The sequence below is a fragment of the Athene cunicularia genome (genome assembly GCF_003259725.1).
Source record: "Athene cunicularia isolate RWA chromosome 4 unlocalized genomic scaffold, athCun1 chr4_part2, whole genome shotgun sequence".
NCBI classification, from domain to species: Eukaryota; Metazoa; Chordata; class Aves; order Strigiformes; family Strigidae; genus Athene; species Athene cunicularia.
This window is the reverse complement of record NW_020799099.1, coordinates 27351069-27369130: the sequence shown is the minus strand read 5'-3', so window position 1 is coordinate 27369130 and position 18062 is coordinate 27351069. Positions and strand designations below refer to the sequence as shown.

Genomic DNA, 18062 nt, shown 5'->3' with positions numbered 1-18062 from the left:
CCCCCCTTCCTGAATCTATGATACAGCTTCTTTATTACCAATATTACTGTGTAATACAGTAACCTCAGCTCTGGAATCTGTCAAAGCTAACACATGTAAAATCCCCCCAGACCATCAGTGTATAGACAGATGAACACAAGGGTGTCCGTTCCCCTCACCATAAGAGGCTGCACTAGCAGCAAATTTCGGGGACCTGCCAACCCTTAATTTGTACTTTTTTGGCATTTGCCAGGTAGTGTCTTGCCTTGAGTGGCAGGCGGAGTAGAGGGTGGGTGCAGAGTTGGTGGTGGGGATAGAGGCGGTCTGCTTTTTTGCATAAATGCTAAGTTTTGCAATTGATGAAACATTTCTGATGCCGTGATCCCATCTACTTCTGATTGTGGGGCACCATCTCGTACAAGTTCATTCCTCATATCTCCTTATCACCCGTGCTGTGGCTCCTTTCATATTTGCTGGCTTTCCTTTATTCACCACCCAAACAGATGTTCCCGACATTACAGCCCCAATTTCCCTCAAGATACCTGCTAGAGCATCTACATTACCCATAGCATTTGTCACAGCTGGTATAATCAAGGGTTTTAGTGAGGCAGGCACTACTCTCAAAAACTGCATTTTGATATTTCTCATTACTGCTACCCTGTCTGGATTAGATTTCGTAACCAACGTGAGCCATCCCTATCTGTCACATCAAACTAATACCTTTTACCATTGTATCCCAGTTCCTGAGGGACAACATTAATTCTGTAGATTCTGTATATGCTGTTAACATTGATGCACACAACTAATGACATAGCACAGGTGCAATAATATTTCACCCATCAGGACCTCTGGTATTTTGCAACAGAGCATATCTTTGTTTTATCTGATCAGCATTGTCTATAGGGCTTAATAAATCTTTTTCATGCACTAATAAATGAAGAGATGCAGCTCCACTATCTCAAGCTCACAAAAAGCATGCCAGTATGCTTCCCCACTCTGTTGTTGATAATTCTCTTAAAATTCCTTCAACTCTTTTGGAGTGTAAGTACATGCAAGCTGCATTCCCCCATCTGCTTGCTCCTGCTGCCCCTTCATTTGTCTGAGTGGTCATGCTTCCACCATCTTCCTGCCTTTTAAGTCCGGATCAAATTCAAACTTGGTCTTGGAGTCTGAGCATTCATTCTGAGTATTTCCATCACATTCCTTACGATCCCATGACTATTTTGAGGTGAGAGCATGGACTTGGGAAATTGAAACTTTACTTTTCCCATATTTGTCCCTTCGCTTAGTAGCGACACATGCTACCAACCACTCTACATATCTTTTGGATCATAGCATTGCTCTGCTTGAATAGTGATTACTTCTGGTACAATCGCTTTGCATCTTGTTAAGTCCTGACCTCCTCTTCCCATTCTCTCATTTTACTCTGTAATGCAACAACTTCATGGTCAAGAGCTCTAAGACCAGTAACTAATAACCATCACAACTGCCCTGCTAACTTGCAAAAAGAATCTTGCTTTCCACAGTGATCTGCATATAGCCATTGCAATTGTTTTAGGGGTAATGGCTGCCCTTTCATCTGTTTCAGGCCATGCTTCCAGCAGAGTCAATTTAGCCAGAAAAGCAGCCACAGGAGTCCAGTCCTCAGTACCAGACCATCTCAGAATAAGGGAGACACTGTCATGGCCTTCCCAGTCCCTGACTTCTTTTTTAGCCATGGCAATGGCTGTTCCTGGATCCTGCTGACAACGCCAAAGTGTGAGCTGACACAGGCAGGAACTACCACAAAACCATGGATGAAATGCAAGAGTACATTTATTTCATTACCTCACAACTTGGGGGATCTCTGCAGCAGCACCCGGGCAGAGGCACACAAGCAGGGATGCAGGCACTGCAGAGCTTGGTCCTTCTTAGCCAGAAAAAGGAGAAGAAAGAAAAAATCTTGAACCTGCTGCTTTCATCTGTATATACCAGGGATTTCTGCAGGCATAGTTTTCCACTGTGGTATGATCTTTCCCACAGTAGGACAGGAATCTCAGGGATGTTCATTAAGGTGTGTCTATCACAGATCTATATTACCTGAAAGAAAATGTTCTACCAAGCACACAAAGCTAAACAGCAATTAGTATGATATATATGGTTTTTGACACCTCAGCTGCAAGTCACTTCAGTGTGTTTACCAACCTCCTCACCAATCTTCCATTGTATTCCCACAACGACCTCTCTTCAGGTAGAAAATGAATGGGTAGTTTTATAATAACATGACGCATTAATGTAATAAAAAATTATGTATGGCAATATTAAGATTTGAAGATACTACATAGAAAAGTAAGTATTCAGAAAATGTACAAAGTTATTTGGAAACCAACTTTGAACCACATACTTAGCTCATATTGCAACACAAAAATGTAATGTTACTTGCAACCAAAATAAAAAACCCCAAACTTCCCCAACTATTTGTATCATGGTCCTGATTTGTATATAATGTTCCTGCAACTAAAGGAACAGTTTAGCAGCAAACACAAGTAATTTATTTTAAAGCACCTTTTTTTTTCTCTATATTTCCTTAAAACTTCTGAAGCAATTGTAAGAGGTTTTAAAGTGAATTAATGACTTTCACATCTTCATGTGTATCAGTTTCATGACGAATATTCCAAGACATATTTTATATTGAAGATAGAACATTATAATAAAACAAATCAGCTGGCAAACGCATACAGTATTACAAAGAATTAAAATCCCTTTATCCACCATCACAACAATAAATGACAATTTATGATGACATGTTTAGTACTTGAGCCAGAAGAAACATAATTAGTAACTATAAAATCATTTAGCTTTATTAAATAAAATCCTTTGATATACTTACTGTTCCAAGAAATGTAGAAAAAAACATTTCCAGATATTCTTTCATGCTAAATGGGAACATTGAGCAATGGTTTTCTTTTTCACTTGCCTGAAGCAAGTTAGGGTAAATGTTGGACATACATTTTGAAAATTATTATGTATTGCAATATACCAATATTGTCTTTCTGATTATATTAAACAGTAGCACCATCTACTGGTCCAGAAGATCCTTTCAAACTTTAGAAAAAGCTGTGGAGAGTGATCCTGTCAAAATGACACAAAATGCTACTGAGAGTAACACATAGTTTTTCAGTCCCTGGAGAGGCAAAGGGAGAGAAAAAGAAAAATATCAAGTTGTCATAATAGATACCACTTCACAAAAAAAAAGTAAAATAAAGAACTAGGGATTAATTTTATGACAAAATTAATAAAGCCACTACATGAAATGGTAAAATTTATTTCAGGTAATGTTTGTAATGTATCTGGTCTTCAAAACAGTTTAGTACAAGTAATGTATGATGCCATACATTTAGTAAAATATTCACAGAATTAATTCAGCAATTTTTAAAAGTATTTTTAAAGGCCTTTGTCTATTTTCAGATTATTTTTAAGCAGTCAACACTTATGCAGAGACTATTCTAGAATGTATGAAAAGGATGAAAGATTTGGTGAGTCACAAAGATTTGGATAATGAACATGATGGTCTTCTAGTGTAGTGCAACATTAATCTGCAGTGGGAGAGAGAGAAAACTTTTACTTCCTGATCCCTGGATGCCTAACACGTTTTACCCAGTCACCAAAAATATTGGGAAAAATGATCTGCAATGGCAAATTAGGCACCTATAGATTGTGGACAGATTAGCTAAGGGAACCTGAAGATTACACTACTAGCATTCAATGCTTCAAGTTCCACTGGTAAAATAGTTTCTGTCATATATGTTAACATCCAGTAAATTAGCTTGTTCTAGGCAATCACTGCCATATCAGTTTAGAATCTCTACATTAATTAGCAAGGCTCTACTGTAATTAGCAAGGCCAGTAACCATCATCTCATTTTTTGGTCCTTTGGTGAACCTGACCCTCAAAGTCTAATCTACTTGTCTATGTGATTATTAGGACAACCGCTTATTCCGTTGCCCCCCCTGAAAGAACTGGCTCAAATAAAGACTGTTTTCAGGTTGTGCTTGGCATCCTGCCTCCTGACCCTGCTACAATCTTCATTTACTCCCACTGCTGCTCATACAGTTATGGAATTCAAATCTTTATCCCTGTAAAAATTGTTCACAATTCTTCATCCTTTTTGGAAAAAGTATTGCATGATATGACTTTCACCTTCATAATGCAATATTTGTAAGGAGGAGATAAGAGATACAGCTGTATACCGAGTCATGCTGTTCCTAAAGCTAGAGACAAACAAGAGGGACTAGGTAAGAGACGCAATAAAATTACCTTGATTTCTTTAAATACAAGGACTCCCCACATTGCAGCAACAAGGCCAGGACCCTAAAGAATAAGATTCATTCATACATTACAGCATTTCATTAAAATGTACGGTCTTCTCATTATTGTTGTCAGGGTGATTGAATTTTGTCCGGATAACCAATTTAGACCTTTCTATTCCGTATAATTACATCACTCACAGCAAAAGCATAAAAAACACTGAAATCTTTATGAAGTAAGATACAATAAAGTCTTCAAGAAAGGATAAAGAGGTGAGACTTTTTTTCAGAGAAGGCACAATTTCTCTCTAAATTTCACTGGGGGGGGTCTACATGTTCTTTTAGAAAGCTCCAAGTAATATGCCTCACTTCAGTCCAAACTATAGTCCACAATGTTACTACATTTCAGAGGACTATTCAGGTTTATTGGCAGCTGCCATGGATATTCCTAAAATTTCCTTTATTAGCATGATAACTAGTTGGACACAGTGTTTTATTGTTTAGAACAATATTAAGAGATTGGAACATAACTGTATTTCATGTATAGCAGGCATCTGGGCAAAGCACAAAGCCAGCCAGATAGACAGGTCAGGGAAATTACTGATTATCTGTGATGCTGTTGTACAGACTTCCTAGCTAACAGCAAACAGTGGCACACAGTAATTCCCACGCAGTCCTGGTAATAGTTTTTACCCTGTGGAAGCAATGATCTGAATTTGCATGACTGATGAGAAAATATTGTCTGAATATGAAGCAAAACCTGGTTCTGTTAATGCTTCCCATTAGAGCTGCTCTCAGAAACACTTGACAGATGTTTGGACAGTGATCTTCCTCTCCCCAGCTTCAGTACGGCTGATAGGACACAGATTCAGGCCAGCAGGAAACAGTGTCTCATGCTGATTGTATTTGTGGGTGTTGTTTCCTAGTAAAATTGCCAACTATTACTTGAGTAATAGCTAAGGTGTTATTTCACTTTCTAGATAATGTATGCTGCAAGAGGAATGCATTTTGAAAATGAAACAAATTGTTAAAGGGACTGATGTATAGCTGTCTGAAATTCTCTCTAGGATGAAGTAAAGCAGCAGCTCTGAACCCGTGGAACAGACAGGCAGTTTCTCACCAGTGCTGTCCTAAAAATTCTTCATTTCATGATTTTATACCCTTGCCCTTCAGGCATACTGATAACTAAGTTACTAAAGCTGCTTTCCATTAATCTTTCTAATTAGAATGATCTCAAGTCTTTTTTTTTTTCACTGCATACTGCAGAGTTTATTCTGATTTACTGCATCTTGAGACAAAGCTTAATCCCTATTAACGTTTCATTAGTCTGCTTCTGAAATACAGCTGTTCTGCAAAACTCTGGTTTTGGTATTTATGAACTCTCATTTGCCAGAAGCTATCCATCATCTAGTAGATTGACAAGAGAGAAAAGGCAAAGTTTATTTTTACTTAGTGATGGAATTGATGCAGCTTCTGGAAATTAACAGTGCCTCAAAGGTACAGTATCATAAATAGGAATAAAACAGCAAAACAGGCCAACCTATTGCTCCCTCATTTGCACAATAACTTTATTTACAGCAATACATAACCTGTTCTGTTTGTTCAAGAACTGTAAACAGAAAAAATACTGACTTAATTAAGCAAAATGACTGCTTAAATGACTAGAGGATAAAAATCACTAATGAAAATATCCAGAACAAAATGAACTTGTTGGGATGAAAGCATAGAACATTTATTCCTTTAATCACTTCAGTTTGCTATTTAATATTGTTATAGTTCTGTTTCTAGAGCTTTGGCTTTTACATAACCTAAAGACTCACATGTTCAATTCTTCTGTTTTTTATGCTTGCCATTGACCAAGATGTCTGTGCTAGCCTTTGTTTTTTTAGGAACATACAAGCAGAGAGTGATGCATACACTCTTGATTAAAATGCTCTAGATGTCATAATTTTAACTTAATTTTATGAATGGGAGGGAAAAAGAAAAAACCCTTCACTTTATTTTTTATATACTTACTGCAGTAATTATTGGAAAGCTGACCACAGCACTGAGATAGTGATTGGCTATGAACCAGCAGCAATTGGCTATTGCCCAAAGCACACCAGAAACAAACCCTAGAAAAATAAATCTCAATCAAAAAAATGCACAGCAAGGTATAGACAGCAAATTGTGGAATATTTATATTTATGGCACAATACAGAATCTGTATACATGTATTTTAGTATGTTAACTACTTTAACAAGATGGCTCTGATAATCTAAACCAATGGATTCAAGGGATAAAATCAGCTACTCAAACTGAAGTAGCAAATTAATGCAAGTTCACAATTTTTTGGACAATATGCTCTCCACTATGGCAAAAACAGTTTTTGAAAATCCACCATATGCAACGTAATTTTGTTCTAGTTTCAGATTAGAACAAAACTTATCATTGTTTCCTAACCTTAATTAATTAACCTAATACAAGTGATCTTTCAAAAGAGATAAAAAGTCAAATGAAGAGACTTGAAAGTAAACTACAATTCCAAAACACAGTTTGAACTAATAACTGCAAAATGGTCATAACAAGTAACTGAAATTAATTGCTAATTTAAAATACAGTCATACCTGGCAATATGGCTTGGGGATAAACATTAGGTTTATTTTTCCTGATTGTACAGTAGATCAAAAAATAGATGGTACTTGTCAGAAATATACCACTGAAGTGTGCAAAAACATAATCTAAATCTGAAAGGGAAATTACAAAATTGTATTAGTCTAACCATCAGTTATTAACTATATTTATTTCACTCACATAGAGAAATTTATTTTATTCACATAGAAAAAACCACATAAGATGCTACTGCTAACAACTCAAATTCAATTGTGATTGTGATGAACACAGCTGACATTCTGACTGTGGACAGATTTGGTCAATAACACATATATTAAACATGAATTAGCTGCTGTGTTGACTGTAGCGTTTATTACAGGCTTTTATGCATTTCTGTGAGTTGTTATTTTTGGAAGTCTATTACTGAATTAATTTATTAAAATCTTAAGAAAATCCTCAGGTGAGGTTACAGAACTGGGGTAGGGATTTTACATAATTACATCCTCTCCTGACCATCTACATTTGTATTCCTGTATATAGCCTTGTTTCTCTTCTGTACATTTAAGAGAAAGATAACTTCACCTACTGTGTAAGTTAAACATGGCAGTTTTGTTCTTTTTTTATCCTGAAGAATGTGTCACAATTTTGATTAATCATTAACAATAACAAATCCTCTATGGACTTCGTATGTGCTAAAGAGAGTATTTCCAACAAGGTAAAGCAGAAGCATGTAGCAAGGTTATCTCCGTCCCTGGAGTTATAAATTCTCAACAGGAAAGGCACCTATAGTAATGATAACACTCGTTTTGTCAAGCTGGGGAATATGTAAGTTCCATTATTAAAGAGAAATTGTATGTGACATAACAAACAATTTCTTAATGCCAACTTTATGCAGTCTCTGCAATATCTTGCTCTCAAACTGCTGCTGGCATTACCTCATAGACTACACACTACATCTTAAGGAAAATGTTTCTGGGGAAATGTTGTTTGAAATTGGTGATTAGGCTTATGTTAAAAGGTTTCCATTTCCAAAACGACAAGATTTTAATTATTTATGTTGTTCTCTTCTGCTCTTCTGTTCATCAGTTATGATCAACCTTCTCTTCCTTTACTGGTGTACTAATTTGGCAATTGGTACAGCTGGTGTCCTTGTTTACCTCATATTCCAGACATATGAACTTTGTATTTTGAGTGTGCTCATATTTAATGCCTTCTGAAATACAGCCATGAATTAAGTATGGTATCCTCTGGGCTGTTTCTCACTGTTCTTTTAATGGTGTAATTCACCTCTGAGAAAAAGGGAGTGCTAGTACTATGATTATGACAACATATAACATAGTCCAGAACTGATAAATTGTCACGGTTGTAAGCAGGAGAACACAATATACTGATGAAATAAAGTAGAAATGATCTATTAGCCTTTACCAAATTGACTTGCTCCTGTGTATATAGTTTCATTTCTTCTTCCATGGTCCTTGATGTAAAGTACCGGTACAAAACTGGAACCATAAAGTATTCCAGCTACTACAGCCAGGGTACATCCTCTTTAAAAACAGCAAAAATCAGAGAAAATAGCCTAGCATTAATCAGGAAAGTAGAAAATATACAAGTCCAGTATTGCAGTTTAAGACTGCATATCATATGAAAATTGCTAGCAACACTATAAAAATATTACCTTTCAGCAGATTTTTATTTTCTAGTGCATAAATGGTTCAACACAGTAACTTAGTTTTTTCTATATTTTGTGGCCGGGTAAGAATGACAATTCCTGCCCCAAGAACCTGCAGTCTAGATTAATGACAAGAGAAATCAACTAACTAGGATTTCCTAAAAGCAGAGTTAGGAGAAAAAAAGCAAAAATACAATTAAAACGCTCCCACCCTCAGCTTCACTGTTGTAGTCTACACATTTTTTTAAAACTGTTCCCAGGTTCATTGCCTCTTTAGGCCCCTTCTTTGACTCCAGATAGCTGTGTTCTTGGCTATCTCCACTTCCCACACTGGTCCATTGCTACCTGCTGTCTCCACCTTGGAGCACTTCTGCTATCTCCCTACCGTACTGCCATGCCTTCTCCAGATGTGTTCATTCGGAAACCACATCTGGAAGTGTGTTATTAGCATAAGCTCCTTCTATGCTGGAGTGCTAATCAATCAGGTGATAAAAAACAGCTCTGTAATTACTTAGTTGGTATTGCTATTTACTTCACCAAATATTCTTTTGTTGCATTAACTAATACTTAACTGGGAAGGTAAAGCAAACTCAACAGTGCAAAGGAAATAATCTGATTAGTTGCGCAGCTATTCATATATAGATATATACACTATATTAGTACTTTAAAAACTGTTGTTTATAAGTGCCTGACTTAGGAAAACCACAGGACACAAATCTGCTCTTATGCTGTGTTCAACTACTTTCTCTGGCTACTTGGCCTGCATCGGTAAAAGAACTGTTAATAACTCACACGAGCCTCTTCTTTGCTGGAGAAAGTCTGTTCACCCACGAGTCATCAGAGGTATCTTCAGAAACATTAATAGACTGCAAAAACCCAAGAGTTTTCACACAAGTTTAGTTTAGTTTGATTAAAAAAAAAAAATTGCAAATATTGTATCATAAAGAACAGTTTGGCTCTAAGAAAATAAAATAAAAATGGAAGGAGAAACAAAAGGAATTTACAAAAATATTCTGAAGAAAGTAGGAATTTTTTAAAAAATAAAACAAACTCATAATTGGATCTACTTACCTTGAAGTTTACAAGTTCAGATGTGGACTTTGGGTTTACTACATAATAGAGCACTAACTAGCATTTTTAATATGCATGCAGGTAGATCTCACTTACAGAACTTGTCCCTCCTTAAATTTCATTAACTATTTAATCTATAGATTTTATTTATGATGTGGTTTTGCCTTTTGTTGATAGCTCTGGTGTTACTATCAGAATTAGGACTATTTGCAAACAGGAAAATTAATGCTCCTGTCTGCAGCATAAAGAAATTGCAACATCCCTTTATTTTAATCCTGCAATCAGATTGTCTTCTGTGATTTGGTCTGGTAGACTGGAACCTCTAGTGAGCATTGAGTACATCTAGAGGACTCTGAGGGGCTCTCAGTTCAGGTAGCAACTGAGCACTGACCTGCAAAAGTCAGGTACAATGGTAGTAGGAGCCTCTTGTTCTCCAGCTTTTGTTGCACACCCCAAGAAGCAACAGCCAATCTGGCACCCCTCATTGGCCTTCAACCTGTGCCACAGCTGACGCTGAATATCAGCGACTCTTGACAGGCCCCTGTCTCTGAAATGTGTCAAAAATTTGGCAGATAAGAGTTATACAGTGTTGCCTTTCATCTAAGCACCCTCCTAATTTTATAGTTAAATTTAATTAAAATTGCTTCCTCTTCTCAAATAGGAAAGTAATACACTCTTGTCTTTTATATAATCTCTGTCATTATGAAAAAAGATTTCTAAGCCATTTAAAGCTGACAATAGAGAAAGAACACTTGAAAAAACCTTTTCTGTTACATTTATGTGGACGTACAAGATCCACAAATTAAATACAATCAGTGTACATTCATGTAGTCTACCATAAATCCATAAATCTGGTTAACAATAGGCAGATTTTTGTTTTTAAATGGATATATACTTTCACTGCTTTAAAATAACTATAGAGTACTTACACTTTCTCTCAGCAAAGGTGTTCTTTCTAATGAAGCTGAAGAACTCTGGACTTCAGTTTTTATAAAAAGAAATATGACAGCACTCAGAAGAGAAAAATACACCAATAAATACCACGTCAGGTCATAAGGACATAACATTTAGTGTCCAAAGACAAAAGTTATATTTGGAGGCATATTACTTTATTTTCATTGTTGCCCTAGAGTCACTTCAATATATTTTAAAAATATTGCTTTTCACATTTTTAACAAACAAATTAAGTGACAGCAAGTAAATAAATTAGTCTTTGTATTACTTCATAGATTTCTGTTCTATGTAATGGTATTGAAACGTTTCCTTTTTACACTGTGTAGTTACGACTATGTTAACAGTTGCTTTAGTTAACAGTGCCCTTTTGTACCAAGCCACACATGCAGTGGAACATCTGCACGAAAATTCTACATGGAACAGCTTAAACCTGCACAGAATTGGCCCTGTGCTCAAGAAAAAAAAAGTTTTTAGTCTTCTATCATATGTGAGTGAGGCAATACTGTTCCTGCAGGGCCTCATGCACATGTGGAAGGAGAAGGGGTATTATTCAGTGGTGTTCCAGTGCATCCAGTGTTGAATAAAACAAAGAAAGAAGGGTAACATTACTACTTGTACCCACAGCTCCAGGTAATCAGGTAAATATGTGTAATCAGAACTGGCAGGATCTGTTTTTCATTTTTATGGGAGATATTTTAATTATTTAGGAATGCCTTCCCATAACATTAAACAGAATGTCTCCATCTGAAGAATGATTCATCTCCTACTGAAGAAATAAGGATAGATATAAAAGGATGTCAGCTTCCTCCAGAGGGACTAGACAAACATATACAAGAGGCTAAAATGAAATACATGCATCTGAGCTCTACAGAGCAACATACGCAGCCGTTGTGCAGCTGGCCAGGAAAACATGTCTGGTCACAATCTTTTTCCCGGTTGATCACTTCTCCATGATATCTCAGAAACAGGCAGGAAGCAGGTGGTGAGCTGAATTAAATCACTTAGCAGAAATAGTAGTACTGCTACTATTTTGTGAGTACCTCACAAAATTGCATGCTACGTCCAATGGTAATGGGTAAAAAGCTGCAGACTCTTAGGAAAGAGGAAGACTGGAAGCAAAATTCATGAATCTAAGGCAGCAGCTCTCTCCCAGCAATCAAAATGGCTCCATTGTCTCCATGTTCTTGGCACCCTTCTCCTACAGGCATTACGTGCATCTGCTGCTTAGCATGCATATATCAAGCCTACTGCCTCTGGGATTTAGGGCCCCCATTATGTTCCTAGAAAGACCTTCCTGGCCACCCAGTTGGAAAGCAAGAACACTGCTATGTAACAAAGAACCTCTTTCCTCTGTGCTTGGACCAAAATGTGCCCTCATACAAATACTAAACAAAAAGAGTAGAAGTCCTTCTGAAGATCCCAAAGGAAGCCATTGTCTGGGAGTTGTTCTAAGTGTGGCTTAAGAGTAACAAGATGAGGAACTATTAAGGACAAGATATAATGCAAAGTCTCTGGCTTTTCATGGACCCTGAAGTGTATGGGAAGGGGTCCTGTGGCATATTTTACAGATAAATAGGATGGATTTGTACCCGCAACTGAGTGAAGTCAGATCAGAAATCTCACTGAAGTATTCTCACCAAGATTCTTCTAGTCAGAATCATCTGAATAACCTACCTAGGGAGACAATAAGTGCAGCACTGCTTTGCCTTGAGCATGCCTATCAGAATATTTGTGTGTTTATGGCTAACCATTTCACCACTGTACTGGATATCATGCATGTTTCTATTCTGAAATACAACACCGACCAGCTAGGTATGGATAGCTCATGAATTCTGCAGTAAATCAATCTGCAACAAATACTTCAATACATTTGCCCTCTAGTTAAATTATCCCTGTGGTTATTAGCTATATGTTTTACATTACAGAAATTTATTATAAGAATAAATTTTTACCTTAATAGTGAAAGTCCAGCTCCAATATAATTTAAGATTGGTCTTGATACCTCTTCTGGGTCAATTCCAAACCAACCAAACCTGGAATATTTAACCAGTTTAACTTAGTTGCACTAACTGCATAGAAATAATTGAATTATAACCCAGTCTTGAAAATCTTTACTCATGTAAATAATTCTGCTTAAGTTTATATTTGCAATACTGGATCAGTGCTTCAGTTGGCTTGCAAAGAGCTATGTCTACAAAAGTAATCTTTAAAATAATTTAATTTACATTGGGTTTTTTAATTTATTTAAAAATTTAAGTTGATTTAAACTATTTTAACATCTCATGCAGTAGAACAAAAAAACCAGTGTATTAGTTTTACATGAACAAATACATTATTTATTCACTCAATTATGTTAATGAATGTCACTGGGCATTCTTCTTCCTATTGAGATAGCACACAGATAAAATAATTAACCTGATTACCTTACAGTGAGAGGGAAAAAGTTATTTTGTACATATGATAAATCCTATTTATTGGTGATACTGTTTTCACTGTAGTTATTAATAAAGAATTGGCAACATTAATTATGTACAATTTAAGATTTAAACATACTCACCTTGAACTTGCCCAACCTGTCAGCAAATTAAAAGAAGCCCATATCAAAAGACCAAGAGCTAAGCCAATAGTTTTAACAATAGGGACAACTGTAACATTGCCTGAAATACAAAAACCAGAATTAAAATCAGTTAAAAACTAGATTGTGATCTTGTGTATTTTTGCTTTATGTTCTGTGACTGTTCAGAAGACAAATCTAGGCAACTACAACATGTGAGGAAACTGTTTTTTAAAAATAAATACATTAAACACAGACTATTCCTCAATACCATTTTAAAAGCTCTTTTTGGTGTCAATTTGCTGCTTACAAAATAAGCATAATAAAATAATATTTCTATAATGGTACAGCTCCATGAATGCTGAGACTTTAAAAAGCCAAATAACTGCCAAATAACTACTACTTCATATATGGAAAAGTTTTTATCACTGCTTTTTTTACGAAGAGTTAGGATTACATCCAGTTTCAACAAACAGAATCTCTATCCTTACCTGTAGCCCACACAAAACCCCCAACCATAGCAAGAGGCCAAAACCGGGGGCAATTCTGGATTAAATTGACCACCAAAGAAACTATCCATATAGAGGCACAGAGAATCCACTGGAAGAACATGCCTATGGAAAAATCAAATGCACACAACAGAGAACTTGTAGAACACTGCAGGTGAATCTCTTAACATACTATGTTTTAGATAAAATAGTACAGAAAAAATTTGTAAGGTGGCCACCTCCCTTGTGAATTTCAGGGAACCGTGTTACAATACATTCAAAAGATATATTTTAGGGTGTGGTGTTACATGAAAATTTTGACAGGCTTCTGACAAAGAGGATATTCAGTTACTGCACACTTCTCCCACCACCCTAGCAGCTGCCAACACAGATGACTGCACAGGACAAAACTCTGCAAAACTCAGGGCTCAGACTTCTCCACTAGTCCAGGATATTGAGGATGATAAAAACTTTGGACAGATCTCTTCTACCTTTATAGATTCTCTAAGGGTCAAGTAGGCAGACCAGTTACCTTCACGCTGGCTAAAGCCTTTGCTTTGAATTCTACCCTTGTCTTTTTAGGACCATATTTGGCACAAAGAATAGAGAGAGGTTATATCCAGCCAGTAATGCAGATACTATTACTGCAGTAACATCATGCAGATTTATTCATCCAGGGGTCTGGGAACTGACTATGCTTCATATAAATGTGCAAATACAACATGAATCTAGTACAGTAAAGTGGTAAAATTCCAAGCAGGAAATAGAAGAGATTGTTACTTCTTACCAAGTCACTAGATGAAAGTATTAAATTTTTGATTGTTTTTATGTTAGGTTCACAACTGAAAGGCAATCCTCCAAAGTCCAAGAACTTTTACAGTATAAATGACACTGTATGTATTTAAGAATCCCCACAGGGTAGAAAAATGGACATTTCACTTTCCATTGTGAAATGCTCATGAAATGCACATTGCTGTTAAAATGTACAACACATAAAAAGGCTCTTTTAAAGATTTGCCACATCCTGAACCAATACATTATTGCTTTATACCCTAATGATAGCAAAGAAAATTAAACATGCTCTAGATTAAGGCTGTAATGATATTTATAACTCTAGCTATAGAAACTCTCATATTTACAAAAAATATCATTCCTGTTAGCAAAACCACCAAAACCAACAAAAGAATAGAAGAAAGTTTACCATCACCAGTATCAAATTTCTTAACAGGCACAAAGTTTGTCCCAAACAGAAGGACAGCTACTGTGGAAGATGTAAAGCCAATAGCTAGATCTGTTCCATTGCTGATGTTAAAGGTACTGTAAGTTTTCCCGACGTTCATCTTTGCTCTGAAGGTGCCTCTTTTTGTGGAGTTTTGATGTGGGTCCTGACAAGATTCTGAAATCAGAGAGTGGAATTAAACATTTGGAGTGTTAAATAATACCAACCTAGTTCAGAAATCTTAAACTTAAAAGGACCCTACTTATCAATCTCTCAAAAGCTGGAAAGAACTGCAAAGTATACTATAGAATCCCATGAAAAGGTTCCATGAAGCTTGAATGAAGTAACTTAATAACAGATGTACACACATACACACACACAAAAAAAAAACCCCACTATTTTGTGTTTCATAATCAGCTTCACAGAAAAGCATGTCTGAAAACATACAATAAGGTGAATGCAGAGATGCACTCAAAGGTCATGAGGACTTGAATCTGAGGCCTATGGGAAGCCCTGACACTTTAGGGAGATGCTCTATCACAATATTCCTTATTCCTGTAGCCAAAACACAAAATCTTAATTGGCAGAAGAAGCTATAGCAATTTGCAGCTCTGCTGTCTAGAATTCAGGAACAGGCACAGACCTTCTATAGATGCCACAGCAGGATCAATATAGGATCATAACGTAACCCCAGGGATTGCTCTAGCTGATTCAAAACGTGAATAAAGGTTTGGTTTTTGTTTTGTTTTGTTTTTTTTTCTGTGGGAAACAAAGGAAGAAGCTGCCTCTAAAATTTCTTTGTTTACTCCACATAACTATAATAAGAAAGGTAAAGATTTTTTTCTAATCCCATAATACCTTTTTTTTTAAAAAAAAAAAAAGTGATTAATCTTGAGGTTACACTCAATAGAAGTACCACATATATACTTCTGAGAGGATTATGACTTTGACAGAAAAGGTGGCTCTGAGGACAACTATAACATGATCTTTGAATACATAATCTTAACACCACACTGCATATAAGACTACATATAAGAAAAGTGTTTGGAAATTTAACTTCAAATGGCAACAGGATACTTAATATGCTGTGAGTATAAAGGGGCATATTTACATGCAATCCTGTTGTTGAAGTAATACTATTTATACTGAAACAGATGACACCCTAATGCAGTTTGACATTCTCCAGTGTAGGTGGATTGGCTACTGCCTGGAGGGAAAAAGCTGAAATAGGATGGTGGAAATTTTGCCTAATCTTCTAAGGGGTGCTGAGACTACATTCTACACATAAAAAGGAAGAGCTGAGCTGCTGCACATTCTTTCATCTTCTTTTACCCTTCAGTCTTAGCTTCCCTAGAGTTCTTAGGACACTGAGAACTGTATCTGCTGAGGTTGTGCTTTTATTTACAGCTTCAGCAGGGCCATCAGTGTCTGCTAAAATTAATTATTTGCATTAGCAGGTGAAAATTTCAATGCCACAACTAATATAACAATTTAGTTTCTGTAAGTCTTCCCCTTAAAAGATGTCAGTATATTTTTAACTTGATTACTTAAGAGAAACGCAGATGACATGTAGAAGACACATCATGAAGATACAATAGCACAGGTATTTCCATTTATCTTACTATCTTTTTCTCCTTCACTCTTCATCTTTCTTGCCTACTTAAAGAATAAGCTTCTCCAGGAAGATTTCACTGTATTTAAGACTCTTCTAAAAAGTATGTTTTACCTGGGACCCGTAGACATTGACTACTACAAATAACAATGCTGGGATTTCTTCAAAGACTGACTTCACAGGCTAAGAAACACTGTGACACCACAAGAATGGATTAAGATAAAGGCTTATATCAGCTATGTCCATCCCATCAACCTCAACTCGCTGCGTATTCACTCACATTTAATTCATTTAGTTGACAAAGAAGGCACAAGAGCTGGGTTTAACACAGCTTCATGCTGTTAAGGACATAGAAATAAAGCTGATTACACTGCACCTCTATGAATGCAGGACTCAGTACTGATGCAGGTAAAATATAAAGACCCTTTCAAATTTAAAGTGGTTTATCAGCCTTGTTGATTTTGATAATATACAGAGAAAAGTTATTTTAAAAATATTTCAGTTTTGTATCTACTAAGAGAAAATCTGTGTGCTGTGGGGCAGTATTCTGGTTTTTATCTTCCAAAAATCTCTACATTATGCACATTGGAGACTGTTGCACAATTGGAGAATCAGAATCATGACACCACAAATGGAAAGGAAACACAACTTCCAGTTAATTAAGGAAGAATATGCTTCACTAAGACTGACTAAAACTCTACAACTTTCCCACGTTTTGGGCACTTAGCTCCAAATTTAGCTAAATTCAGACCCAACTTTCAAATCCATTTTACAGCCTTCAAGAAAAAGCTCAACCAGACAATGTCTGGAGCAACCTGCTCTAACTTTGATGACAGCACTGCTTAAAGCAGGGAGTTGAACTAATGACCTCTGGAGGTTCATTCCAGCTAAATCCAATGTCAAGATCAAATAATAAACTGGCACACAGCATTAAGTTGACTACACTTTTTTGCATATGCTTGCACATACTTTGCACATCAGAGACCTTCAGAGATTTCACTAAAAGACTATTCTATTCTCTACAATCCTATGTTATTGCCAGAGGGACTTGCAGCATATGTTGTCTCCAGAGGTTTGTAGCTACCAAATGTCAAACCAGAAGCACCTGCTGAAGCTGCTAAGATATTAGAGGTTGTATATGAAACTCAAGCAGAGACAACTGGAATTGTTGCTGTTATTGAAGAATTTTTTTACTAAGTAGCCCTTACTGAAGGGCACTTTGGGGATCCCAAGCTGCTGAGGAAATATAATAGAATTTTGTTGGCACACATTGCCCTTATCCTAACTTCACTCGTTTACCTCACTGAAGATTGTGCTCTGTATTTTCAGTTTCCTCAGAAATATGCCACTATTTTCTTCCTTTGCACAGAGACATAACAAATCACGACGATCACTTAATGCCACAGCAACACACTGCTACAGTCTCTGCAGACAGGCACAATACCAAGAAACCTGCCCTTAAGAGCTTTCACCTCAAGGCTGATCCAAGCTATTGTTGAGAAACTGTGCTCATTTTTTATTTTTATAAGTTTCATGTCACATTGTCTGTTTATTAGCCTGTTCTCCTATCATCTACTTGTCATCAAGGGTGGATACTTTCATCCTTATTCTAGGAGACTCCTTATGAGTCCCGAAGCA

The 18062-nt window shown here is 36.5% G+C and overlaps 1 protein-coding gene across 3 annotated transcripts; it reads right to left on the bottom strand.

Moving 5' to 3' along the window:
• Positions 1-17: 17 nt before the first annotated feature.
• TMEM144 (transmembrane protein 144) lies at positions 18-17466 on the bottom strand. Of its 3 annotated transcripts, none has more exons than XM_026848147.1 (13): positions 16705-17466; positions 16159-16243; positions 14795-14989; positions 13597-13719; positions 13109-13208; positions 12504-12584; positions 10527-10608; positions 9319-9392; positions 8283-8401; positions 6872-6991; positions 6282-6379; positions 4276-4329; positions 18-3142 (listed from the first exon to the last, which is right to left on the bottom strand). In XM_026848147.1, the coding sequence occupies exons 3-13, from the start codon at positions 14931-14933 to the stop codon at positions 3059-3061; spliced, it is 1074 nt and encodes a 357-aa protein (XP_026703948.1). In that variant the 5' UTR covers positions 14934-14989; positions 16159-16243; positions 16705-17466; the 3' UTR covers positions 18-3058. The 3 variants fall into 3 exon arrangements, with proteins under 3 accessions (XP_026703948.1, XP_026703947.1, XP_026703949.1); XM_026848146.1 differs by having other exon boundaries at positions 16158-16240; positions 16705-17465; XM_026848148.1 differs by lacking the exon at positions 16159-16243.
• Positions 17467-18062: the final 596 nt, after the last annotated feature.

What these genes read in the sequence shown, in the direction of transcription:
- TMEM144 (XM_026848147.1), bottom strand. Translation starts at nt 14,933, where the DNA reads ATGAACGTCGGGAAAACTTACAGTACCTTTAACATCAGCAATGGAACA. An exon ending in ACAGGTTGGGCAAGTTCAAG is followed by an intron (nt 12,585 to 13,108) that starts GTGAGTATGTTT and finishes TAAATATTCCAG; the next exon opens with GTTTGGTTGGTTTGGAATTG. An exon ending in CACAGGAGCAAGTCAATTTG is followed by an intron (nt 6,992 to 8,282) that starts GTAAAGGCTAAT and finishes TTTCCCTTTCAG; the next exon opens with ATTTAGATTATGTTTTTGCA.